The following is a 26,299-nucleotide window of genomic DNA, read 5'->3' as shown; positions in this document are numbered from 1 at the left end:
TCAAACTCTTTGGGGTGATGCTGCGATGACGGGAAACAATGTCACACATTCTGCAAAGGGAGGGATACTAGACAGAAACTGAACTGCTATCAACAAAAGTATCAATGGATGGGGAGGGAAACAGGGTAGGGGAGGGAGAAGAACATAGAGATGTGGTCAGAACAAATTCTGGTCAGTGTCGGGAAGTGCTGGTTTATAACAGTATTGATTACTGTGATTTACAACTTTTACTGGGAATTTGTTAGATGTTGAGATGGTTTTAAGTTTTATTCAAGAACACCTCAATAGAATGCTGACTTACATGCCTTCCTCATCTGATGGGGGTGACCTCACAGTCTGATGTCACAAAGCCGGTAAGTGGAGGGTCAGTTTCCAATGTAAAAAAAATGCATTTCAGTGGGAAACTGAGGACCTGCTGTGGATGCCTGATACCAAGAATATTCAAATATCGGCCAGAGATGGGAGGTAAACACTTAGGGAGTTCAAGTTTTATTCTGGGAATATTAGAAAACTCTTAGAAACATTTTTTTTTAAAGAAAGATGTATGAAATTTAATCCCAGATTTTAAAAAAAATGTAAAAATTATTAGGTTGACAGAATGATTATGCTGGAGATAAAGAAACTACTGGGGAAAATAGTAGCCAGCAGGAGGAGAAAAAGGACACTCTAAAAGTCACCTTAGCACTCAGGGAAAAGAGCAGGAACTGGAACTTAACATTGACCTTGAGTTATTGAGCAGAGTTTCATGATGAGATTGTCTGACACGGTGTGGACCTGGGTTAAGGACATTCACTGGACACCCACATCCAGGGCCTGCCAATGGCAAGAACTCAGAACTTGTAACTACTCAGCTTTGAAGGTCACAGAGGAGGAAGTGGCTCCTAGAACTGCGAAGGGTTGCTATGTGTTGATGCTGAGCTCTGAGTGGTAGAGGGCAGGGAAGGAGTACATTCAGCCACATCTGCCCGGCCGCAGGAAGTAATCAAGGAGGAAAAATACTCCTACTTCCCAGTCCCTGTCCCTCCAGACTCCTGTTGACACCATGTGAATGAAATGAATGAGATCCTGGAGGCAACAGAGACAATTAATGCAGGCCCTAAAGCCCAGGGCTTGGAGCAGGGTGGAAAAGGAGGAGAGGGAGAGAAGCAAGAGAATAAAGAACATCCAACAATGAGCCACCACTTAATAACTATGATAAAACTGTGGCATGAATTACTAGTAATAAAATACAATGTTATTAGTGGGAGATTTTGTCTGTTTTCTCAATACTGGGAACATCTCAAAAGTCTTCAGCATGCTATGTAAGTGACTAACCAGTGAACCGAACCCAATCTCCAAAGCTGTTTTACATTTATTTAGTGTGTGTGTGTGTGTGTGTGTGTGTGTGTGTGTGTGTGTCCATAGCATGATTGTGAAGGTCAGAGAGCAACTTTTGGGAGTTGCTTCTCTCCTTACACCATGTATCCAAGAGCTCAAACTCGGATGTCATGCAAACCAGCAAGCACTTTTATCCCAAGCCATTTCTCTGGCCCCAAATTATTTTTTTACATTTATTTCTTTTGTGTGCCAAAGCAAGTTAAATCTATATTTTGAGCCAAAAAAAAAAAAAAAAAACCCAGAAAAAACAAAAAACAAATAACCACACTACATTGGATGAGCAAAATGGGATGCAATTCTTGTCAAAATGCACAGAATAATTAAATCTACACATGAATAGGTACATGTTTAGGGTGAGGTTTCAGACCTCAAATGATCCAGATTTATTTAGGTCTTCCTTCCTCAAATAATTCAATAAAAAAAAAAAAAAAATCCCTTACAGGTGTGCCAGATGCTTGGGATTTAATTAGTCCCAGATGTAATCAAGTTAACAGCCAGGATTAGAGATCACAATTTGTTTATCGTGTTTTTGTGTGGACAGGAGGAAGATCTGGAAGGATAAAACATCAATTGCTATCTTGGTAGTATTATGGGATGCAGAAGGCAATATGAAGAATAGCAAAAACTCTCTACTTGCACTCTTTAGTTGCTAAATGTACACGGCACTTTATAACTTTCTGAAGAAATTTCATATGGCAAATTACAAAATGGATAAAGATCGAATTGATTGCTGACATGACAGGAAGAACATAGATTTTAAAAATGCCTAGCAAATTATCAAGGGCAATTTGATTCCTAAAGGGTGGAAGGAGAGGGAGTGGTGTATGAAAATTCACCACTGTTCAGCACAAGATTCTCATCAACAATGCAGAGGGGCAAGAGAGTAACAAAAGTGAGATACAAGACTGAATAACAGTTTTGAGGCACTGGACAACCAAAGAGACATGTAGCAAAGATGGTGTCCTGGGATTTAGGGAAATGATATTAATGGATAGACTTGAGTTAATAACACACTGGAAATTCCTAAGTCCGTAGAAAGACAACAAATGATGACATCGTTAGGAATCAAGAATAAACTTGGGGCCCCAGCAAGTGAAGTCTTGCCTCTGCTGCTGTGTGGATGAATGGACCCCACTGCCCTGTTAAGAGGCAATTCCCCTCTTTAATCATTTCTGACAGACAGCTAGCTTTGACTGGATCTTTACAATGTCAGGGAAGCCTAGTGAATTCTCACCCCATTGCTTTTCAGAAACAAGAAACCTTTTCACTAAATCTGAAAGCCAGCCAAACTGTAATTCCCAGAAGTGAAATGCAGACTTGGGCCTTGGAATATGTGAGTGGCACCTTCAAATGACAGGCGATTGCGCCCAGCAATTTGTAGAGGCCACAGGGATCCTTTTCCAAGTCTGAGATTATACTTTAAAAGTTGGTGGGGACTTCCTGGGAACTGTGGTTAAAAGCTTGCAACCACTGATTTATGCAACTCCCTAAAACTGTCCCATGGTGGACACGTTTATAGAAGGCACAGCTTGCAGTGTCCCGGCTCCCACCAGGGAGAGGGCCTGGAGGAAAGGGTCTTGGAGAAAGGCACAGTTTCAAAGACCAGAGATGGTCCCAAGCTTGCTGTAACTTGGAAGTCCAGACTTGATTCTTCTGAACAAGAGAACAAAGAAGGACTCCTCTTCCTCTGTGCAGTTCAAGAACCCAAGCCATGGGTCTATGCCAGGATAGCCTGACAGAAGAAGGAAGAAAGGCCTTCAAGAAAATGATTGTTGCCTTCAAAAGACCACCATGCTCTTAGATTCTTAGTACAGAAGACATTCAACAAATGTCCGTTCCTTTAAAAGTGAGAACCCACATCTCAAGATGAAGTCATCAATCTTGTTGTCTACCTGGCTCCCTTTCCTCTGTTCTGAAAAAAACAGTTTAACCTCTCACTTATTTTTTTTCTTTTTAAGTTTGGTTCAGCTTAGTGAAGAAATAAGCCTTAAAACCAAGGGCAGTTCTCTCTCTCTCTCTCTCTCTCTCTCTCTCTCTCTCTCTCTCTCTCTGTCTCTCTCTCTCTCTCTGTGTGTGTGTGTGCACACTGTCCACTTCCATTGATAGAATAACTTGTTGTGGAAGAAATATAAAAGCAAATATTTGCTTTCTGTTTTTGACAGTTCAAGTCCTTGTATTAGAGAAAAGCTAAGAGAAACTCAAAATTTGTCCTGGCTACAAGATGTGCAAGGATAAAGATGGAACAGAGATTAAGGGAATGGCTAACCAATAACTTTCCCAACTTGAGACCCATCCCATGAGAGAGAGCCAACCCCTGACACTATTAGTGATACTCTGTTATGCTTATAGACAGGAGTGTAGCATAACTATCCTCTGAGACTCCACCCAGCAGTTGATGGAAACAGATGCAGAGACCCACAGCTAAACATTAGGAGTAGCTTGGGGAGTCTTGTGGAAGAGTGGGCGAAGGATTGAGGGAGCTGGAGGGGTCAAGAATACCACAAGGAGAGCAACAGTGTCAACTAACCTGGGTTTTTGGGGGTTCACAGAGACTGAACCACCAACCAAAGAGCATAATTCTTAAAAAAAAAAAAAAAAAAAAAAAAAAAAAAAAAAAAAAAAACACCTTAGGGTGGGAAGTCAGACTATAATTTCTATAGTCCTTTCTTGACACACAAAGCATATTACAGTCATGAGTAATCTCTTGGTCACCATCTTCTATCTAGCTGAAAAACCTATATGTACCCACAGCCTTGCTTTCATCCGAAAGGGCCTATTAAAGCAACAGCTATTTTGACTCACTGGACCCAGACTTCCCAAAGTTATATTGACAGGGGAAATTACAAATGCTTTGAGAACAAGGAAGGCCTGGACTGAAATGAACTCTGGAAAGAAATACAAAGGAGGCCGCACTTAAAAATCATCCAAACTTATGACAACGCTTCCTTCATCTTCAACAAACTCCTCAGTCTCTAGGAACAAGGGGCAAAACCCAGGGCATTCAAGATTGCTTTCTATTGGCCAAGGGCATGCTAACATTACAGGATTATGTCCCCATATTTAAAGACAAGCTGACTTCATCCTTACCCACAAAGCCATGAAGCTATGCTCCCTCTTCTAGGTCATTACTTAACATTCTATTTTCCTAGCATGTGGGAGAACAACCTTTTGGAATTGTTCTGCAGTAAATTCTTGTGGTGCACATTTGGCCAGAAATGCTTCAAATTCAAGTTTACAGTTGCCCGCTTTTTATACCCAACAGATATACACTGTGAGGTGTATTAAATTGTGTCTAAAAAAAAATAGCCAAGTATGATTTAGACACACATCTGTTAGCACTCCCCGGCTCGCCTGCACTCAAGTCTTCCTCTTTCCTTCCTAATCTCACTCGTAAGGGTAGACCCAGAGGCCTTGCTTAGACAGCATGCAACATACTGTAGATATGGTCCCGTTATCACTGAAAAGATAGTCTAGTGGCCTTTTCTTATTACAATTAACTTTTGTTTTTTACATTACTAATGTGTTTCCTTATGGCATTTTCATACAGATGCTTCAGTATGCTTTATCCTAATTTGTTCCTCCCCTCCCACCATCCCTTCACTAACCACCCCCTACACACACACACACACACACACACACACACACACACACACACACACTGCTCTCCCTAGGCTCCTTGGCTGACTCTGGCTGTTTCCCTTCTCTAAATGGTCCCACGGTCTGTCTTAATATATCATTTTTTTTCCCTTGATGCCCTTGAACCAGTTAACCTGGGAGAGCACAACAGTTTAAAGCCAAGGTGCAGTGTGATGTTTTATTCATGCATGTACCTGTTCCTTTGTTTGATGTTTGCAAATGTATCTAGTGAGATGATAGCAAACAAAAAACAATCTGCCACTATGATGATTGAAAAAGGAAGGAAGAAACAAGGGTCTAGACAGACGTTATAATCTCAGCAGAGACCAGGGACATTTAGAAGACAGGAGACAGAGGAGCTGAGAGTGTAGAACTACTTTTGATTATTTTCCAAGAAGGTACATATACGAAGTTGTCAGTAAAGAAAGATTTGAACCGTGCAGTCTTAGAAAAAATCCTATGGTCACTTTGAGACAAGAGGAAATACAAACACTATAAACTAGAGGCAGGCACATGCCTAAGGAAGAGCAGGATAGGAGGCCAAGTTGCTGGAAGCCAGTGGCAGCAAGGGGCACATGTAGCCTGGGGAGCCAGGGCCTGGGTTTTATCTGTGGTACTACAGAAGACATTTCACCAAGACAGTCACTTGGCCTGGGCTATATGTTAAAGAGGTGTCATGATTAGACATGAAGGACAAATTTAGGGATGAGCATAATGGAGCACGGGGGGGGGGGGAGAGTGACTTCTTACTTCTTTCATTAAGATGAGGGCCTTGAGCTAGACTAGCAGCAGCATCTGGTTTAAAGATCTTGCAAAGCTGAGGCTTGCAGAGGTTAAGCCAACAAGCAGATTAAGCAAATTTAACACATCTAAGCAAGCATCTGTCTGCAGACTCCACAGTCACAAACCAAGAGGGAGCACTGGCTGTCCGGTTTCTACTTTCTTCTTGCTTTTCATTAATTGCATGTTCATCATCTTATTATTTCAATACAAGTAAAACAAGTCTTCAGTTTAATTGAAAGCATTCTAAACTATGTTATGGAAAAGTAGGGTTTCTCCTCATGATGTGTCCGTATGAATTTGGCTTGCTGCTTTAGCAAAGGTAATTAATTCTCTTTTGGAGGGTCAGATTTCTTCAGGGTCATGGATCTGTCACTAGGAATGCTAATTCTTTTACATGTAGATATGTATCCCCTAATTTTTTGAAAGTCTAAACTCTAGAGAAACCCAACTATATTGTCTGCTTATATTCCCCTACTTCAGTTTTTACTCGAAAATTAGAAGCTAAACTTGTCTAATCTCAGAATTGGCTTCAAGTTCACTGAGGCTCTGGGGTTGTTTACTTCTTCCTCCCAACATTAAAGCTCCTGGTTAAGGGTTCTCCACATCCTGGTGAGCATTGTCTCTGGAAAGGGGCACAACATATTAAGTGAAGACTTAAGGTCAGACAAGAAGGTAAAGTTGGGCCTCCTTCCATTAACAACCACAGGTCTTCGATCCCTGTTTGTGAAGTACTTATATCTAGGCATGCTACAAGGTTTGAATATCATTCCATCTCTGAATATAATTTCTTATAAATAATGATTCCTGTCACAAGATAAGAATTCAAGTGTTCTTATTCTCTGACTTGAACCTTCACCCTGTGTGGCCATGTGAGGACCTGCAGGTCTGAGGCTATGGGCTATCAGGTGTGGCTGCTGAGTTCCTGCATCACCTTCTCTTCTTCTGAGGCTCCCTCCCTCTTGCCTGTATATGTATATGTGTGTGGGACTGTGGTGAGATGGTGTGCCTGTATGTATAAGTTATTTTACTCATACTGAGTGGAGACTGGCTCGTAATGGCTTCTTTTGACTTGTTTCTCATTTTAACAATCCTGACTCCAAACAGAAACACATTTTAAGGACTGGTTCTCAGGAAGCCAATGTACGGATCTGTGTGGGTTAGGAATGGTTTAGCTTCTAACATTCTCCTCTCCCTTACCTAAAATAGTGTGAGAAAAGTCCCCAAATCCAGCAAGGGGAAATGCCACTTAATGGAAAAAAAGGGGAAAAAAATCTTATATGACCTTTGGCAAGTGGCATTACCTCTTACCCGAAGTGTATTAAGCCTATAAACAAAGGGGCTGAAATAACAGGACGTTCGTCTTCCTGCCTTTACCCGAGCAAATCACACCATCCTGTGAATTCTTGTAGCAAAAAGAATCTGTGATGAGATCAGGGAAGGACTGAAGCACAAAATGTATCTTCATTGGGTATAAGCCTGAAGGAAGCCTCTAGAAGCAGAACATTATATCCAATTGCTTTAAAATGGCTTGACGTTTCCCCCTCTCTATCAGGCCATAATTTAAGCCTGCCTTGTTGGATACAGCAGAAACCCATTTCTGAATTATCAACATATCAGACACAAAATGATTTCCTGAAGCTCTGGAGCACAAATCAGCCCTGAGGGAAAGGAGGGGATAATTTCAGATGTAGATTTCCTGGAAAGAATAAAGGAAAGAAACGTAAACCTAGAGAATGGAAACTGAAAACCAGCTTCCAAGCCTCCAGGTTAAGCCCGAGAGGAGAGGGGCAAGACAAAGCCAGTCAAAGTCTCTCTCCAGCCTTGTAACCTCAGCTTCCTGGACACTGTGCACTTCCAGAGATATCACCACTTTAAGAAAGATTCCAGGCAAGATTAAGATTCAGATCTAGCTTCCTGAGACCTCTGAGCTGAGTGACTAGACAAATTATTCTTCTCCTGACATGGTAGCTTTTCATTTGATCTCAAATATAAACCTAGAGTTTAAAATGAATGACATTTCAGTTTTTGTTACTAAAAAAATCTTAGAGAAAATTCGAACTAAAAAAAAAAAAACTGGATTAATTTAACTGGGTTCTTTAAGCAATGGAATAATATATTGAGCAGGTTAAAAACAATTTTATGGAAAAGTATTTAAAATAAGAAAAAAATGTAATAATATTGTAGAAAGACAAAGGGGACAGTAAAGAACATGAACCCACATGTGGTGCTGTTCTAATAAATAACGCACATGAGCCGGGTGGTGGTGGCGCACGCCTTTAATCCCAGCACTTGGGAGACAGAGGCAGGCGGATTTCTGAGTTTGAGGCCAGCCTGGTCTACAGAGTGAGTTCCAGGACAACCAGGGCTACACAGAGAAACCCTGTCTCAAAAAACCAAAAAAAAAAAAAAAAAAAAAAAAAAAAAAAAAACACACACACAAATCCTTATGGGACATGCTAATAAGGTTCCCAGTGGCTATTTCTTGCTAATTTCATTGGCACATATGCTTATTGCCTTTATTTTATTTATACCTTTCATAAATTCTTCTACAACTACTTTTTTATGGAAAAAAAAAGTTTAAGTTCAAATGCTCAATAATCTACCATGGGGAAAACCATTATTCAATTGAGTCTTTGTTTCCTCACCTATAAAGAAACACTGAGCTTTCAATGACAACTCTAGGGCTATTTTGACTCCACGAAATTTTCAGAGTCACATTAAACCAAACACCCCCGGAACCTTGGCTACAATGGTGTGGAGTGCAGGACTTCAGTGAGAAAGTGAAGTTCCCATTGCCAAGGAAAACCTCTAGCTGGCATGGTATTTTCTCTATTTTACTGCAGAGTAGCCTTGGGGATGAAACTGAGGTCCCGCTCCTTGCCAAGTTGTTCCTGTAAGACAGGTTGAGACTGGTTCTCTGAGTGTGAAGGGTGAAAAGCTTCTGGACACAGAGCAGTGACTACTGGACCAACCCCATGCTTGGGAGAGTTACCAACTAGCTGCTCTTCCTAGTTCTTGTACCAATTATGCCTCCTGGAAAACAAGAGAAGACACAGTGTGGACTTGAAAAGAGACGGAATTCTGTGTCTCCAGAAATGTGACATTTTCCTAACTGTAGTATGTGTACTGGCTGGGTTCCTGTGTCAACTTGTCACAGGCTGGAATTATCAGAGAGAAAGGAGCCTTCCTTGAGGAAATGCCTCCATGAGATCCAGCTGTAAGGCATTTTCTCAATTAGTGATCAAGGGTGGGAGGGCCCATTGTGGGTGGTACCATCCCTGGGCTGGTAGTCTTGGATTCTATAAGAAAGCAAGCTGAGCAAGCCAGTAAGTAACATCCCTCCATGGCCTCTGCATCAGCTCCTGCTTCCTGACCTGCTTGAGTTCCAGTCCTGACTTCCTTTGGTGATGAACAGCAATGTGGAAGTGTAAGCTGAGTAAACCCTTTTCTCCCCAATTTGCTTCTTGGTCGTGATGTTTTGTGTAGGAATACACACCCTGACTAAGACAGTATGCAAGTAAGGTGGTGGTGTTGTACAAGAGTTAAAAATGTGGATTCTGAGTTAGATAACTCAAATTTGACCTTGGTCACTTGAGGTTTATGTGCACTAAAGGGTTAATCTTTACATATTTGTTTTCAACAATAAAATAGAAAGATCTCTGCTGAGACTTTACCTAATCAAGCTCTTTTCAGGATTCAGTGAGGTACTAAATGAAATAGCTTAATATAAGGCACACTAAATATCAAATCTTCTAGGAAAACTAATGCTTTTTATATATTATCTACATTAGATGTTCCTGTGACAATCTTCACATAGCTAATGGCCAAGAAATACTAGTAATTCAACAAAAGAAAAATATCAAAATGTTTCTGTTTCATCTGCTTATATTATGAAGCCATCATCATAATCCATGGAGTACTTGAGACAAATGTTTTCAGTGTTCTAGGCCCATGGATACAGTGACTGCCCATGCTTTTCCTTATCCTGTAGAGCAAAGTGGTCCAATGACTACTATCACAATGAAAATACTCTGCCTTGAAATGTCCCTCATAGGCTCCTATGTGGGGTCACTGGCTTTGGGGAATTAAAAAGTGGTCCTGTCCCTTCCCATTCTCAGCTTCCTCTTCACTAGGTTGTGAAAAGGTGAGGAATCTCTCCCATCACTAGAGAGGCACCTGCTGCAATGCTGGTCCTTCATGATAGACTGGATCCCCTCAAACTGTGAGCCAAAATAAACACTTTGCTTTTTAGGTTGACTTTTAAAGATATTTTGTCACAAGCAAAAACAGACTTATTGCCACTGCATGGTTCATGCTGACATGAGCACCTTAAAATGTGCTTTAACTGACTGTACCCTGAAAATCAAAGAAGGAAGTGTGATGGTTAATCTAAATTACTAAGTTCTCTGGGTTTAAATTTATCAACAGGCACCTCTCAGCTTGTGTTTCCAGAGAGGTATAACTGGGAAGGCCCGGGCTGGATGTGTCCAGCACCATCCTATAGGCTCTTCCCGAATGAATACAACAGGGGACATGAAAAATCTTGATTTAGGCTGGCATTTCTCCCTCTCTACTTTCTGTTCTGCAAGGATGTGAGGAGGTATAATGTCCTAGCTTCAGGCTCTTACTGCCTGAAGCTGACTGGACCTGTCTGCCACTATCCCTCCCCTAAAAACATAGACTATGAACCTAACTCTGAACCAAAATAAACATTTCCTTTTCCAACAAGTTGCTTCTTCTTAGGCATTTGGTTACAGTGGTGAACCAAGTTAACTAATATATGAACTTTACTAAATAATCTAATGCCAAGAATAACTCCAAGTATAAACTCAAAAAAGATGACAATTGTCATAGGGCGAGACTCTGAAAATCTTTGAAAACACATGAGCAAACATAAAAACTTTCTATCTGCGTGTCCAACTCTAATGGGGAGTCGGGGAGCAATGAGCTGCTTCTTAGCCAGTATTTCTATAAGACAAAATTAGCTGTACATGTGCCAATGGACCTAATTGCTGCAGATAATCCTAATGACTTCATGGTTTATGTACAAAGGCGGATAGAGATATACATTAAGATTTATATTATATTCAAGTTCAAAGATTCATGTCGACAATTTCTTTTATCTGAAAGAAAAGTTAACAATCTGAATGAATTCTTTAAGTCATTTATAGTAAGAGAAATGATGTCTCTATTTACAACCAGAATTATTCAAGTTGACCCCTAAAACATGCTCAGAAAGGGTACACAGATTTTGAGAGGCATGGACCAGGAAAAAAAGAGGTGTAAACGCTGAAGGGTTTTCTGGCACATGTGCCCAGAGCAGGCTCAGTCCCATAGTAACCTGTTTGTTCTGCTAATGTGTCCCATTTCTCTTGGCTCAGTGACTTGATGCCAGTTTCTTACAATTGGACCTTATCTTGAAGTCTTAAGAATGAATATTCTCAAAAGTTGTCAGTGAAAGGGAGCCTGGTGTTCAGGAGCAAAAGCAAAGTCTTTCATGTCATCTTCCCCATTAAAGTTAATGCTGCAGGTCAAGGTTAAATGTATCTATTCAGTCAGCATTGCTCGTGGATTTTTATTTTCCCTTAAACAGAGGACCTAATGTGTGCTGATCAACGATTTAGGTGCAGGAGGCTTCCTGATAACCTCACACAAAGCCCATGCTATTACTGGGTATTTGAGAAGAGAGCTATTTCCATTGGACAGCAGCCATCATATTTAAAATTTCAGCACGGGCAGCCAAAAAGGCTCTGGCGAGCACAGTCTCAGAGCTGTTTTCTGTTTGCTTGTTTGTTTGTCTAGTCTAGATTTGGGGGCAATTGTCGCCTTTGTGCCTTTATCAATGGCAGCCTTCACTGGAGGAGACACAGCAGTGGCAGCAAATGAATCATGACATCACTTTAATAATGCTCGTTTTCATTGATCTAAAGCTCTGCTTAAAGAAAGGGGACCATCCCTTATTATGACTCCACTGTCCTCTCCTATAGTCTATTAGCTACGTCTACTCCCTAAATAAGAAAAAGGCAAAGACCTTAAGGGTGAAAAGCAACCAGAGTCCATTATATCCAACACAGATGTGGGCCGGTCCTGCCTAGCTGATGCCATCTCTCATGCATCCTCCTGCTCACGATTTCCTCGTGGGAGGAAAGAGCTTATAATTCTTCTACGTGAACAGAAGAGGAAAAGGCTTGCTCCTGGGGTCATTTGCATTAGCAGGGACCTCGGGGACCAGAGACTGCAAAGATCTGTTTGTCAGTGCAGATTCTGAGGTTGCCTAAAGTCTCAGGTAAATGAGAGGCAAGGGCAGACCCGAGGGTACTGCCTACCAGGGTCCTCTTGCACTGTGGTTACAACTGAGGTTCTTCAGACAGCTGAAGGAACCGTGTTAGAAGGGCATACGCTCAGCTGTTCTTCCTGAAGTTATGTTCTTCCTGCACTTGGCCAGCTCATCTCCAACTCCCCTCACACCCCACAGCAAACATTTGATATGTGAGCTACCAGGCCTAGAGGAGTAGAGGGGAGAAGAAAGGGACCAGTCACGTGTGTCCATGGAGCTAATGCTTTCTTGCCTAAGTAACTTGTCCCTCTGTGGAACAATCCCAGCACCTTTCTTTTTACCCAGGTGACTTTAGTTAAATGAGGTAATCTTTGTGATCCCTTCCCTTGGATGAACAATAGTGAACTGTAACTGTATGCACGTGAGTTCATATAGTGAATATTAGAATATTAGTGAGTTCATATAGTATGCATATTAGTTCATATAGTGAGCTACATGAACTAATCCGTGCATCTTTTGGTGAAGTGCATGTGACAATTCTAGGAGTTTGTGCTCAGTCACTTACTTAATGAGCTTTTTTTAACAGCTCCACTGTGATTAGCGTCACCTTGTTAGTTCAAAGGATGCCTCCCTCAAGAAAAGTCCTAGATCTACTCCATGAAAGGAGCGTGTCTCAAAATAAGGTGGAAGGACTCATCCTATTTCCCCAGATGAGCTTTTATTTTGGTATTAGCTCTATTGCATAGGTTGACACAGACATGTGCCAATTTGGTTTCATTAAACAGGGACTTCCCAGAAGACTCTGTTTTCCAAAGTCTTTGACTACACTTGTTTCTCATTGGCCTGAGGGAAGATGGAAGACAGGTGAAGCTGTGCATGGACCAAATGGGGGCTTCACCAGATGTAGGGGTGGTGGTTTCTGCTCATCTTTTCACATCATCTAGCAGCAGAAGATGCTTCCCATCTTCTTGTTCCCTGGCTGGATCAAACAGGCACACTTGTACCCTAGGGACACGTTCCTACTTTTGTTAACATTTTGCAGCCTTTAACTGTAATACGCAGATATAAATGGTTCTATAAAACACACCAATAGCTAAAGAACAAAGGGTTGTATAGGATATACGGCGGGGGTCTGCTCTTTTTCAACTTTAAGTTAATTTCTGTAACTTTAGAAGAAATGATAGAGAAAAATCCACTAGAAGTTGAGTTGTGAACAACCTGAAGGAAAGGCGATCTATCCTATGCGGCTCTAGATTGAGGCTGATTAGGACAGAAAATAGTAGAATGTAAATATATTTAGGAGGGTTCTGGGTCTGCCGAAAGGCAATCTGGTAGCCTCTTGTCTGGTTGTCAGAAATGAATGACAGGCACAATTCTATAGAGTGTTGTCACATAACTAAGGCAAGAAAAGCCAGCAACTGTATAATATCATTTTCATTTTTTTTTTCTGTTTAAAAACATATTTTAAAAGTCTCCCAGGACAAAATCTCTACCAGACTGTTGCCAAATGTTCCTTTATTAATGTCCACACTCAGAAGCAATTGTGATCCTATAAAGAAATATTTACTATCTTGAACACATCTGGGTGTTCACAGACCACTTTCAGAGGTCGAAGTTCATTTCCAACTGCTCAGTGAATGAAAAGGAAAGGTTTTTGTTTTTTTGTTTGTTTGTTTGTTTGTTTGTTTGTTTGGTTTGGTTTGCATTTGTTTGTTTCAAGCTGGTGATTGAAGCCAGGTAAGCTTCAAATTCTGTTAAGAAAACTCTCTGGAATTCCCCCTAAGTATTTTGCTGGTTTGGTCGTAGCAACTTGTACTCAAAGCCTGAGGCATTTTGCTTATTCTTCAGAAAGAGTAGCATGGCTAGGAATGGTAGCATACCTGCTCAGAATATAAAAGAACAAAACAGATACCCCAGGCATGACCTACATCAACATTTTCACAATCAGATAGCTCAAATGTTTCCCATTCCTAAGTGCTTAAGAGTTTTGGTCTGTCTTCCACTCTGGAATTTCCCTTCCTTGGTGCTCTACTTGGATAGGCTGGCTCCATCATTTGGTCTCCAAACTCTAATTCTTTACCTCCTAATACTTTCTTCCCATGAAGTGACACCTACTGAAGCACAAGGAATACAGAGGTGCAAGCATTTGGGGAGGGGCAGAGTGCACTGGCTCCTTCCTCAAAGTCAAGTCTAGTCCCCCAGCTCAAAGACCACAGGGCACTCTTCCTGTTTATTGGACACCCCCCCCCCCACTTGTTTAAAAGTAATTTATGGAATTACTACCATGGAACCTACAGCCTGACAATATTTCCTTTCTAACATGATCTGAGAGCTCAGGCTCCATGCTCCATATTAAAACTGGCAGCTGGTATTCTTAGATATGTAGCCCAGCAACGTCCAAAGATCACACAGGCGGTGAAACTTCTAGAAAACAGAGATGTAGTTATCTACAAGACACTATTTACAGAAATTCATTAGTCACTAGAAAAAGCCATCTCTCTATGATTGGCGAGAGAGAGAGAGAGAGAGAGAGAGAGAGAGAGAGAGAGAGAGGAGAGAGGGAGAGAGAGGAGAGAGGAGAGAGGGAGAGAGGGAGAGAGGGAGAGAGGGAGAGAGGGAGAGAGGGAGAGAGGGAGAGAGGGAGAGAGGAAAGGAGGCAGAGAGAAGGGGTGGGGAGAAAGGGAGGAGGAGGAGGAAGTGGAGGAGAGGAGAGGATGAATTCTGGGGCTCTTTATGTACCTCTGGAAGGCAGCAGCTGCATAAAAGTGACTTTGAAAGCCATCAGGCATGATTTCTAGCTTTTCCTCCCAACTCTCACTGTGTAACTCTGAATGACTGACTTGGTCTACCTACGTTTCCATGCTCTGTGGAACTATGGAGTGGTTTTCTGTCAATGCTCAGATAAGAAAATGCACAGGAAGTTCAGGGGTCTTCCCAATCCTGTAGTCAGTTTCAAGTTGGAGCTTATATCAGAGAAAGAAAATGGCTGACAGTTAACATAGAAAAGTGCCTACAAAATAAATATGGTAGATATCATTCCAAATGCTATATATTTATTTGAACATAATATATAAAAGAGATTTTAAATTTTTTAAAAATATGGATAAGTATACTATCAGGCTGTATTGATTCTAGGCTTGAATGGGAAAAGCATGCAGTATACACAGTCTTGGGACAAAATAATACCCAATTGATATTCCTTAAATATTATATACCCAACACAGTGTATATATAATATCCAACTGATAGTCCTTGGGTATTATATGCCCAACACTGTGTGAGACAGTGGAGCTAGAAGGTTGTACCTAATCTGTTGAGCAACCCAGAATGCCCAGTGTCTGAAACTGAGAATCAAGGGCTGTCGTTCAGATGGATAAGATGGTTCACTTGCTGCCCTGACAAGGCAAAGTAAGATCCAAGCCTGAACAACTCACAAGGAGAGCCCCTTCCAGATCCACCAGAGGCAGCAAACCCTCCTGACACCAGGAAACAAATGCACAATTGCCAGTAGAAGTGTTTTTACCTCAGAAGAACAGCCAGAGCAAGTGGAAGGAGAAAAGCAATAGAAACAAAAAACAAAAACCCTATTTCCAACCAAAAATGGTTGCAAAAGGCGCTGTCTAGAGAGACAAGTGGATCAGGCTCAGTGAAGACTGCCTCCTTCAGTCTACAGCCTATAGTGACACTTGAGCTACTGGGTGGGGCTGCCTTAACAGAAGAGAAGACAGGAACTAGGATATTTAATTAGAATTTTAGAAGGTTTGCATTTTTAAAAAATGAACCAGTATCAAGAGTAGGAAACACATGTTAGATTTATATCTTTAATCACATTTTCAATCTATGTAGAGCTGTGTCCATATTTTTATATTTTTACCTATGTTTGAGATCCTGACCGAGGAAAGGTATTTTAAATACTTGAAGTCTGAAGACAGTCATCTTCTATAGTCACACAAACACACAGAGATGTTTTATTCTAAGAAAGAATCCCTGTTCACAGGAATGCAAACACAAAGCATGAGAAAAATCTAGAAATGGATTCCTTATCCCCATAGACCAGCCCCGCCCCCTGCCATGCCCTCCTTGTCATCTGCCTGGTTCTAACAATGACTGCCAGAGAGCCTGGCTTGAAGAAATTCACACCCACTGTCCAGTCCAGCTGCCGGAGATGCAGCTCCAGCTTCCAGCACAGGCTGTATATAGCACCACGCCCATGCACAGAGAAAGAATGGGAGGCACACTGAAAAAGAACGAAGTACCCCACGGGAGAGCATCCAAGCAGAGACAAAAGGGAATCCCTTATAAACCCAGTCCTGAGAACAGGGCAGGGCACAATCACAGTCTCTGTGTATCTTCAGGCAGGCTCTGCTTCCTGAATGTCTTTATCATTCCTTAAAGGTGGCTTAAATGATACCTAGGGGAAAAAATGGGTGTGGTCCTCAATGCCATGTCACAGACTGGGTCTGTAAGAAGAATGACTGAAGCCTTTCAAAATTGGGAGGGGCAGGGGATGGTTCCCTGCCTGTCCCCAAAAGGAGATTTGGCAAGATTGCACATTAGGTGTAAACAAGTGGCCTGCAGACCTCCAGCTTCAGTATCAGGAAGGATGTGGTCCTAACCACTTCATTAAAGAAACCAATATAAAGATGAAGCTGGGATCCTGATTAGATTCTTTCTGGTGATACCTTCTATATCTCTTTGCAAAGACTACTGGCACCAGGCAAATACTGACACTGCTGAAACTGCGTATTGTTTTCTCAAGGATGGAGAGTCAATGTTCTCAGGTAGTGACACGGGAGTATATCCTTTAAGCCCAAAGCCTCTTAGGCAAAAGGATCCCCAGCCAGCTCAACTGTTCTCCCTGGGGAGTGTTTCTTCCCCGGGATCAGGTGGACAGCTGGTAGGGGTGGGGTGCAATTGTCACAAAGTAAAGTGAGGCTCAGGTGTCAGCTGAAGGTGAGATGCTGCAACAGGAATAAGTCACTTAACAATGCGGTGCCATAGGAACATGAAGAAGGTTCTTCACTGCAACTGCACGGGGCATTCCAAAACGGAAGAGGAGCAAGTGGGCAACTCAGGCTCCTGGCTAAATCTAGGCACATCCCCAAAGAGTTAAGTAGGTGGCAGGTAGAAGTCAGCCCTGGGGCAGCTGCAGAGCCTCCCAGAGGCCAGCTATCTCTTCCTTTGTTCCTCTTGCGAAGATGGAGTAGCCAGCCACCCATTCCTCTAACACACACACACACACACACACACACACACACACACACACACACACACACCACCCATCTTAATACAACCATACTGCGTCCTGCTAAACTACCAAATGCCATTGGCTCTTCCTTTTTTGTTTTAATGCTATCCCAGACTGCCATATGTTCCTACTATTCAGGACATTAAATCAACTCATCAGGGAGGAATCTCAGGCTGGGAGGTGTTTTGTCCAAGACAACACCTAGCTGGGAACTGGTGAAAAGGTTGCTTCCGAAGCTAATAAAGGCACGTCCCCACCCTAGTTGCACACTCTTACAGCATGACACTAGCCAGCCTGCGACGGTTCACTCTAGCACACAATGGCAGTTGGACACCGCATGCACTCGGCATCCGTGTGCAACTGCAAACTAAAACGTTTTCGGCAAACTCCGTTTTCTCTGGGAGAAGGAATAGAAATGGCATGAAAAAGGTCTGCAATCAAGGTGGAAATAAAGTTAATCATTTTTATTGCACGTTAGCTATTGAGTCTCGAATCTGACACACCCAAATCTATATGTGGGGAAGGAGGATACCCCCAGGACTCGTAGTCCAGGCACCCATAGCGCCCTCTCAGAGGCATTGGGATCAAAACTGTAAGGCCCGAGCAAGGAGAGGGGCGCGGTCCGGCTGCCAACTACCAGTGGAGAAAGGTGTTATCTCTCATACCCTACCAGATCTAAAAGACACACCAACAAAAAAAGCACACCTCCAGCTGCAGGAGAAATCCCCCGTCTCCAGCGAGGCTGGGTTCTACGGAGCCCCGTGAGCCATGCGCTCTCGGCAGTAGAAAAGGACAAACAACCCGAAGTTCTCCGCGTCAGTGTTTAAGGTTTTCCTCTTTGTTTTGATTTCCTCAAACCCCAGGGTCGCTGCACCAAGTGTGGCGCCGGCTGCGCCGGCTAGACTGACCGCTGCACTCCAGTACCCGGACCGCGCCGGGTCCCTATTTCCCCCGGGACCCGACCGGGCACGCCAATGGCAACCAAGCCACCCCGCCCGCGGCCGGCAAGGAGCCACCGGCGGACTTACCGTGATCCGCGGAATGTTCTTCTTGCCCTGGTAGGACATGGTGGCGATTCTGGCTGCAGGGGATGCCTGCCTCGCTGCTACTGCTGCTGCTCGCGCGCCTGGCTCAGCGCACAGCGCCCCAGATCAGGTGGAGCGAATGGTGCGCTGGCCGGTGCTGCCGCCTCCTCTCGCCTCCGCCCCCCTCCCGGGCTCCCGCGGCGGCTGCCAGAGACAATAGTAAATCTCCCCGGTCCCCCTTCGCCCCGACCCACCCCCCGCCACTCGCACCCTCCTCCACTGGCGTTCACGCCCGGCTTGGGGTTTCTTTCTTTTTTTTTTTTTCTTTTGTGGTGCCAGCTGGGACCCCGTAAGGCAGGAATGGCTGATCTGAGACTCCTCCCTCTTCTCTCTTATCCCTATTGATTTTCTTCTTTGCATCTGCCTCACCCACTTTTTCTTTTCTTTTTTTTTAACCGCCTCCCCATCCCACTCCACCCCTCCCTCTACTTGCTAGCTCCGCGGAGTCAGCCTACTTCTCGACCACCAGAGGGCGCGAGGGACTTTTCCGGACAAGGATGCTGTAGCCGGCAGCGAAGGCGCACTAGTGGTTCCCTAGCCTCCAGGGCCAAGCCCCTCTGAACACCTACGCCTTCCACCAACCCCTACACCAATCTCCCATCTTCCAAACTATGCTTTTAAAAAGGAAACAGCAGCAGACTCCCCTCTGGGGGTTGGCAGTCCTCCGCCACTAGCGGACCGAGCGTGGCGCCGCCGCCTTTGTTAGAACCAAAGACTGGGCGGCGCCTCTGCTGCACTTCGGATATTTGTAAAAGGCAGATACAGTCCCTTGGAAAGCGGAGACTTGGTCAGACTATATGCAATCTGACTCGGTGTCTGGTGCTCCTAGCCCATGAACGTATGCATTTAACAATATAAAGTAAATTCAACCCGGAAATGGGTGTGTGTGTGTGTGAGAGTCACGGTTTCTTGCGTGTACTCTGTATTTTGAAAATGCCCTCTGTCTGACTCTTGCAGGTCGAGGCATTGTGCTGCTCTGTAGGCACCAAGAAGAGTAGTGGAAGGTAGAAACCCTGCACGGTCTGATGTACAGTCAGGGATTTGTGAGAGGGATCTCTTTTGCAAATGTTGCAAAACATTTTTGGTTTGAGCAACCAGCCAGGTGTGCAGGGAGAAATTCCTAGTTTATTGTTGAAAAACACAATTTACAAGAGCGAAAGGTGGCTTTTGAAGCACTGGGATACATAATGTCCTTTAGCTACCTGAAAAGGCAAAGAAAAACCAGAGAGGCCACTGTGGGTAGGTGTCTAAACAGCAATGGGGTGGGGCTTTTTTTACAAAAAAAAAAAAAAAAAAAAAGTAACCCCAAACAATTTAAATAATATCCAACATTTTCCTTGCTATGCAAAAAATAGAAACTCTTAGGTCTCCTATCACCACCCCCCACTCTCCAATTCTCAGCCCAAATGTTCCACTAAACAGGAATTCTGTGTATGTCATTAAGTATGATTCAGTCTGTTAAGGATCTGACATTGACATTGCTATAGGCAGGCCCTCTACACTTCTTGACATCTTGTCATTAAATTGAAGATTTTCTTGCAACAGGACAGCTATAAAAGGCACCTACAGAAAGAGGGTTCCAAATGCCTCAACCTCTGTTTTCACCACCCGGAAATGAGGTAGCACGATCACATAATCAAAGGGCACACTGACTGCCTGAAACACTCCCTCTAGTAAATTAATCCAAAGGCTTCCGGTTAGTCACGGCAATTGGACCAAATGCACTTTTTAAAGGAAAAGTTGCAACAATTTCCAGTTTATTTCTGGCCAGGAGGAGGAATGCCAAGCAAAGGTCACCACCTTAAATTCTTTTGCAAGACACAAGAAAGAATAAAAAAGACAGGGAGAGAAAAGACTAGGTCAAAGAAACACCCGAAACATTTTGGTTTGCTCTTACATAGATGCTAAAACTACTAGACAGGAGTTGTGAGATCACAAAGCATTCTGGGACTGACATGCAAATGAGAAGGGTTATATTTAGAGTGGAGAGAGAATTAACTCCATGCTATAAAACTAACTCTCTCTCTCTCTCTCTCTCTCTCTCTCTCTCTCTCTCTCTCTCTCTCTCTCTGTGTGTGTGTGTGTGTACACACACGCGTGCCCACGTGCATGCGTTTCTGTTTCTGTCTCTGTCCCTCCTGGATTTTACTATCCCAAACTTAATTCTAACTGGAAGAGATCTTGATAAATTTGCTTAGGAAAAACAAAGGTGGATACGGAATGTCTACAATCTTAAACAAAACCTCCTCCTCCTATTCTTATTCTTTGCCTGAATTATGTATCCTTTGCCTTCCTCCTCCTTTTCCTCCTCCTCCTCCCTCTCCTTCTCCCTGACCTTCTCCCCTCCAGTCTTTACCAGATTCCCGCCACTTTTTTAAACCACTTGGTGATCATGTGTTATGTATGTGTGCTGCTTTAAATCACAGGAGTTGACTAAACCTGTTGAGGTCAAGATTATATGTAGGAGGCCAAGCTCTCGGTAGGAGCTGTGGTGTGTTCCTGGGGTCAGACTGCCTTGACAGTCCAGGCCCAGGAATGTATAATAACCAACTGATTGACTCAAGCTGTTGCCCTCAACAGAACCACACAACAAACAATTCTTCTGCTATGCTACCCCTTCAATCATCTTCTTCTTTCTTAAAAATAAAGCCTTCGGGATGAATTTGAAGAAGAAAGGCTTCCTTGGCTATTCCAGGAATATGAAAAGCAAGACAACCATCAATTCAGGCTGCCTCTGTGTCTGGCCAAGAAAGCAGTGGAATTATCGTGATGTTTTCCACAGAAGGATTCAGAATGCTATTCCTTGGACACACAGCAGGATTTGGCTTCAAGTATCTCAGGAAACCTTGAGACAGACACACTTGGACACAGAAATACAGACTTGGTGTAAGTCCCAGAGAAACTGAATTTGGGGCTCCAAACCTACCACACCCCGAAACTTTAGTCAGTGGTTACTCTAGTCTCATTGCTCGGATGGAAGGTTTGTCTTCATCCTTGGCCCCTCTTCATCAGTCATGTCTCAACACTTCATGTAAATCTTTAGCAAATCTGGTCAGTGTTTGCCTTTGAATACACCCAGACTATGATTCTTCTCTCTCTGTCAAGTCCTCATCTGCTCTATCAGCTTACAGGAACAACTCTTGGCAGAGCTCTTCCGCATCTCTTATTAACGCACCCCGTAAAACTCACACAATGTTTACCTTGTGCTTACTATAGACTGTCATCTTTCTAGATGATACAGTGAGCACGGTGAATGGCAACGCTGCCGTTTACAGAGTTCGCGTCCCACTTTCATTCAGAAGAATACTACCTGTCATTGCTAGCCCCGGTCTCTGACTTATCCTCCCTCCTAGTACTGTTTAACATGTGACATAAGAATGTTATGCTTGCCACTATTGCTGAGAAATAGCTCTCTTCCCCTCAAGAGAATGTAGACTCGCTGAGAGCAAGAAATGTGCCAATGTTGTTCAGTAAATGGCTCAAACAGGTCCCTGATCATTGAACTTTCTAAAAACTTGTGAATGTAAGAATTTTAAAATACATACTTTAAGAAGGACTACACATGTGGAAGAACTTTCCTGCAACTATTCTGATAGTAGGAATCTAGATTTTAAAGTATTAGTTTTGATTCTCTGTGGCTTATATTGGGGTTTCCTGATTTCAAGATTCAATTCAAGAAGGTGGAGAATCATTTTACAAACATGGTGGGACCCCAAATTTCCAAGGCAGCATATAGTCTGAAGAATAGCTGAATAGAATACACCTTGTCTTTGAATACTGATTAAGAGGCCATGGCTTTGAGAAAAGCTTACATCCTGGCTTACGGAGAAGATGAAGGGTTTGGTTGTGTGGTTTGAATGAGATGTCTCCCATAGAATCTTGCATTTAAATGCTTAATCCTCAGCTGGTGGTGATATTTAGGGAGGCTTGGGAGGAATGGCTTTGTTGAAGGAAGTCTGTCTCTGGTAGTGGGCCCAAATATATTTTTCCTATAAAATTTCTTTTGGCCATTGAATTTTATCACATCAATAGAAAAATTAAACACGGCTTTAATTAGAAATTTTGAAAAGTTTTGATATTGGATTCCAAGGAAAAAGCATGGGACCAGAAGGTTGTGTTGCTTAAAACCTGGACTTGGAAGCACAAGGAGATTGGGCCATAGGACAGTGGGCTGATTCCCTGTTTCTATGATCTTCACCACTTCACTTCTACTTTTTGAACCTTGATTTCCATGGTGGTTTGAATACAAATGCCTCCCATCAGCTCATATATTTGAATGCCTGGTGCACAGTTAGTGGAACTGTTGGGGAAGGATTAGGAGGTACAGCCATGTTGGAGGAGCTGTGTCACTGATAATGAGCTCTGAGGTTTCAAAATGCCAGGCCAGGTGCAGCGTTGTCTCTCTCTGCCTGCTGACTGTGGAAACGATACAAAGCTCTTAGGTATTCCTCCAGCACCATGCCCCAATGCTCTCCACCATAACGACGACATGGCTAACCTTTTGAAACTGTAAGTATCCAATTAAGTGATTTTTTAATAAGAGTTGCCTTTAATCATGGTGCTCCTTCGTAGCAATAGAGCCATAACCAGGACAATTTCCTATTCCTTAATTTAAAGATTGCATCACCCACCTGACAGTTAAGTGGCTTTGTGATGACTTATCATATCATTCAACCAATATTTAATGAATTTTAGTTGTGATTCCAAGGTAAGGGGAATACAAATATTGAAACAAACCAGATAAAAATCCCTTCTTTCATGAAGCTTGCGTTCTAAGGAGGTGAGTCAAGAATATAACATTTATATAGTATTTAAAATGGTTGCTGGAAGAATCTGACATGGGCTAAGGACAAGGAAATGGGCTGCTTGTCAGGAATATGGCTTTGGCCAAGGACACAGAAGTGGGCTTCAGGCAGGAATCTGACATTAGGCTAGAACAAAGAAGTAATTTTAGGCAGGAACCTAAATCTTAGGCTAGAACAAAGAAGTAATTTCAGGCAGGAATCTGAATCTTAGACTATAACAAGGAAATAGTCTTCAGACATGAAAATGACTCTGGGCTAGAATAGGGAGGTTGGCTCAGATACTTTGGTCATCCTGATACACCCTTAGAAACAGTGATGGATCATGGGAATGTTCACAGAATTTTGTTTACTGCCTTGCTTGTTCTTTGACTATCTGTGTTTATTGTCTTGCTTGTTCCTTGACTATTTACATCTATTGTATTGCTAGTTCCTCAAGCTAGAACTGACCTTAATACTTGCATGTAATTAAAATGGTATAAAAGTAAAAAGGAGGAGGAGAAGGAATGGGATAGGGAATTTCTAGGGCAGGGAAGTGGGGAAACAGGATGGCATATGAAATGTAAATAAATAAAATATCTAATAAAAAATAAAATGGTTGCTGGTACATTGGAGATGCATGACATTAGGAAGTGGAAGAGGAACTCATTTAAATTCATTCAGAATTGGGAGAAAAGTTTACATATAGGGGTCACCAGAGGTGCTATGAAATGTTAGTTAGCTTGTACCTAAATAACAGAGGAACAGAGAAATACAGACTCATATAGGGTGCCTTTTAAAGTAAAACCATCAATACTTGCTGGTAGATATGACCAGGTTATGAGAAAGGATTACACTTAATATTTTTCTTATTTGAGCAATTCAATGAAGGTGAAGATGCTGTTGGGGTTCAAAAAACTAGGTTCCAATGATGAATGCTTTGATGGATCAAGATATTTCAGGCCCGATCTCCAAAGAAAAGCCTTTGCTTCTTCCCTGTTGGCAAGGCTTGAAAAACGTTATGCAAAGTTTCCCATCTGCCGGAGCCAGCTAGTTTTACCATAGGAGAGAGAATTGCCTCATTCTCCTGACTAAAATTTTATTAACCAAAATGAAACTCTTATGCTAGGAAGAAACACTGAAGTCTGTCGTTATGCCCGGATGTTCTTGTTGCACACATGCCTATTTCAGTCCCAAAAGACATCCACCATCTACTCTGCACATCATACAGTCTTTGTCCTTAGCAATCATTATGTTCTTTCTAAACCCGTTTAGTTCTTCTAAAATTATTCACTAGTCACCTAAAAATGCGCTGCAATCCCTATTCTCTGCCACTCCTGTAGAACCAGGGTACACAAGTATGTGAATCACATAGAGCTCGTGCATGATTGCATCACGACTGCCTCTGTGCACAACATGAGTGTGCATGTCTCTTTTCCAATTAGCCTGTCAGTTGAGTCCTGTGAACCTCAGTGGGCAAAGCAAGGCAAAACAAAGCAAAAACTTTCCTTCACGTCCAGTCCAATCAAACAGATAAAATCAGCACTGGAAATTGGTGGAAAGAATGAGAGTGGGAGGGGAAAGTCAGAAATGTGTCTGTGAGCACAGCTATAAAATGTCCATGTGAAAGGCTGAGAAAGTGGGAGAACAGAGATGGCTCAGTGGTTTAGAGCACTGTCTCCTCTTCCAGAAGTCCTGAGTTCAATTCCCAACAACCACATGGTGGCTCACAATCATCTATAAAGGAATCTGATGCCCTCCTCTGGTATGCAAGTGTACATGTAATACATACGTACATACATACATACATACATACATACATACGTAAAATAAGTAAATCTTTTAAAAAAAGAATCTTAGGCATCTTTTAAAGCAACGATGCTCGAGGAGGTGAACCAATAAGTGTGTGTGAGAGAGTAAAGCCACTGTAAGGGTGTGATGTTCTGCATGTCACGGAAAAAAAGATGTGCTCTCTTTTAAAGGAAAGCTAAGTTATGGTAAACAGAAAATGAACTTCTCACTGGGAGAAAACACTTTGAAGATTACACTGACTTTGACCAGAGCAACTCTAACATGAGCATTTTACAGTCACCCTACAGTGTTATGGGGCAGTCAGTGTGGGCATGTACACATGAGATGTGTGTGTGTGTGTGTGTGTGTGTGTGAGAGAGAGAGAGAGAGAGAGAGAGAGAGAGAGAGAGAGAGAGAGAGATAGGTAATGATATAATAAGTTATTGAATGATTGTGTTGGTTAATTTACTGGTGAAGAAACCAGCCTAAAATGTGCACAGATCTAGGTCTAATTCCCAGCATTCCTTAAAAAGTTACTAAAGCAATATTTACTGGATACCTATATTGCCACAGCAGGATTTCGGTTGTTTTTGGATAAAACCTCCCTAGAGCCTTTTCAGGAGAAAATAAAGGTAGAATATGCAGATATCTAATACAGACAAGTATTTCAAATGACTTACGGTAAGCAGAGAGGAGAAAATGGAGGAGTAGCTAGCACATCAAGCAGATGACATTCAGCCAAGAAGAATGTATTTATATTTCAAATGGCAGAATCAATAAGGGGACACTAAAGAAATGAGAAAATAGCTTCATAAAATCCTTGATCAGACAGCACAGGTGACACCTAGTGTTCAACTTGAAGGCTTGTCCTAAGCTTGGAAGCAGATGGCTCATCCACAGTCACCGGAGAACAGGGTCACAGAGACAGGCAGCTAGGCAAATCTGAAGAGTTTGTTTACGGAAATTGTCTTGTTGCATGTACTTACTCTGCCATCCACTGAGACAGTCTACTAGAGGCAGTAGTGGAAGTAAGAGGAGAGTTGGAGGAGGAGGGATAGGGTTATTGTACAGCACAATGAGGTTTATCTACAGCAGATTGTCATGCGGATAGAGCCATTGCTCCATCAAATGGTGATTTTCTTTTTATTGGAAAGAGCAATCAAAAGCACTTTACACATTCTTGTTCTCAAATGTATAGTCTTAACCCCAGATTATACTTACTGTGTGTCTCTCTCCAACACAGTATGAATGATCCCGACTGCTGTATAACTTGAGCGTCTAAATGGTACAATTTATTGATGACATAATATAAATCTAACTA

The 26,299-nt window shown here is 42.5% G+C and overlaps 1 protein-coding gene across 2 annotated transcripts in view; it reads right to left on the bottom strand.

The window, feature by feature from the left end:
• Nucleotides 1–26,299, bottom strand: part of Dpysl3 (dihydropyrimidinase like 3) — a 111,677-nt gene that overhangs the window by 47,539 nt on the left and 37,839 nt on the right. The window contains exon 1 of one of the 2 annotated variants that reach the window (XM_034517837.2): nt 18,350–18,588. The exons of the other annotated variant lie outside the window; for it this stretch is intronic. Coding sequence (XP_034373728.1) covers nt 18,350–18,388 — 39 coding nt within the window. The 5' untranslated portion in view covers nt 18,389–18,588. Of the gene's footprint in view, nt 1–18,349; nt 18,589–26,299 lie in introns of those variants that run through there. 2 annotated transcript variants of the gene reach the window in all.

The sequence above is a fragment of the Arvicanthis niloticus genome, chromosome 14 (genome assembly GCF_011762505.2).
Source record: "Arvicanthis niloticus isolate mArvNil1 chromosome 14, mArvNil1.pat.X, whole genome shotgun sequence".
Taxonomy (NCBI): domain Eukaryota; kingdom Metazoa; phylum Chordata; class Mammalia; order Rodentia; family Muridae; genus Arvicanthis; species Arvicanthis niloticus.
This window is presented reverse-complemented; position numbering and strand designations above follow the sequence as displayed.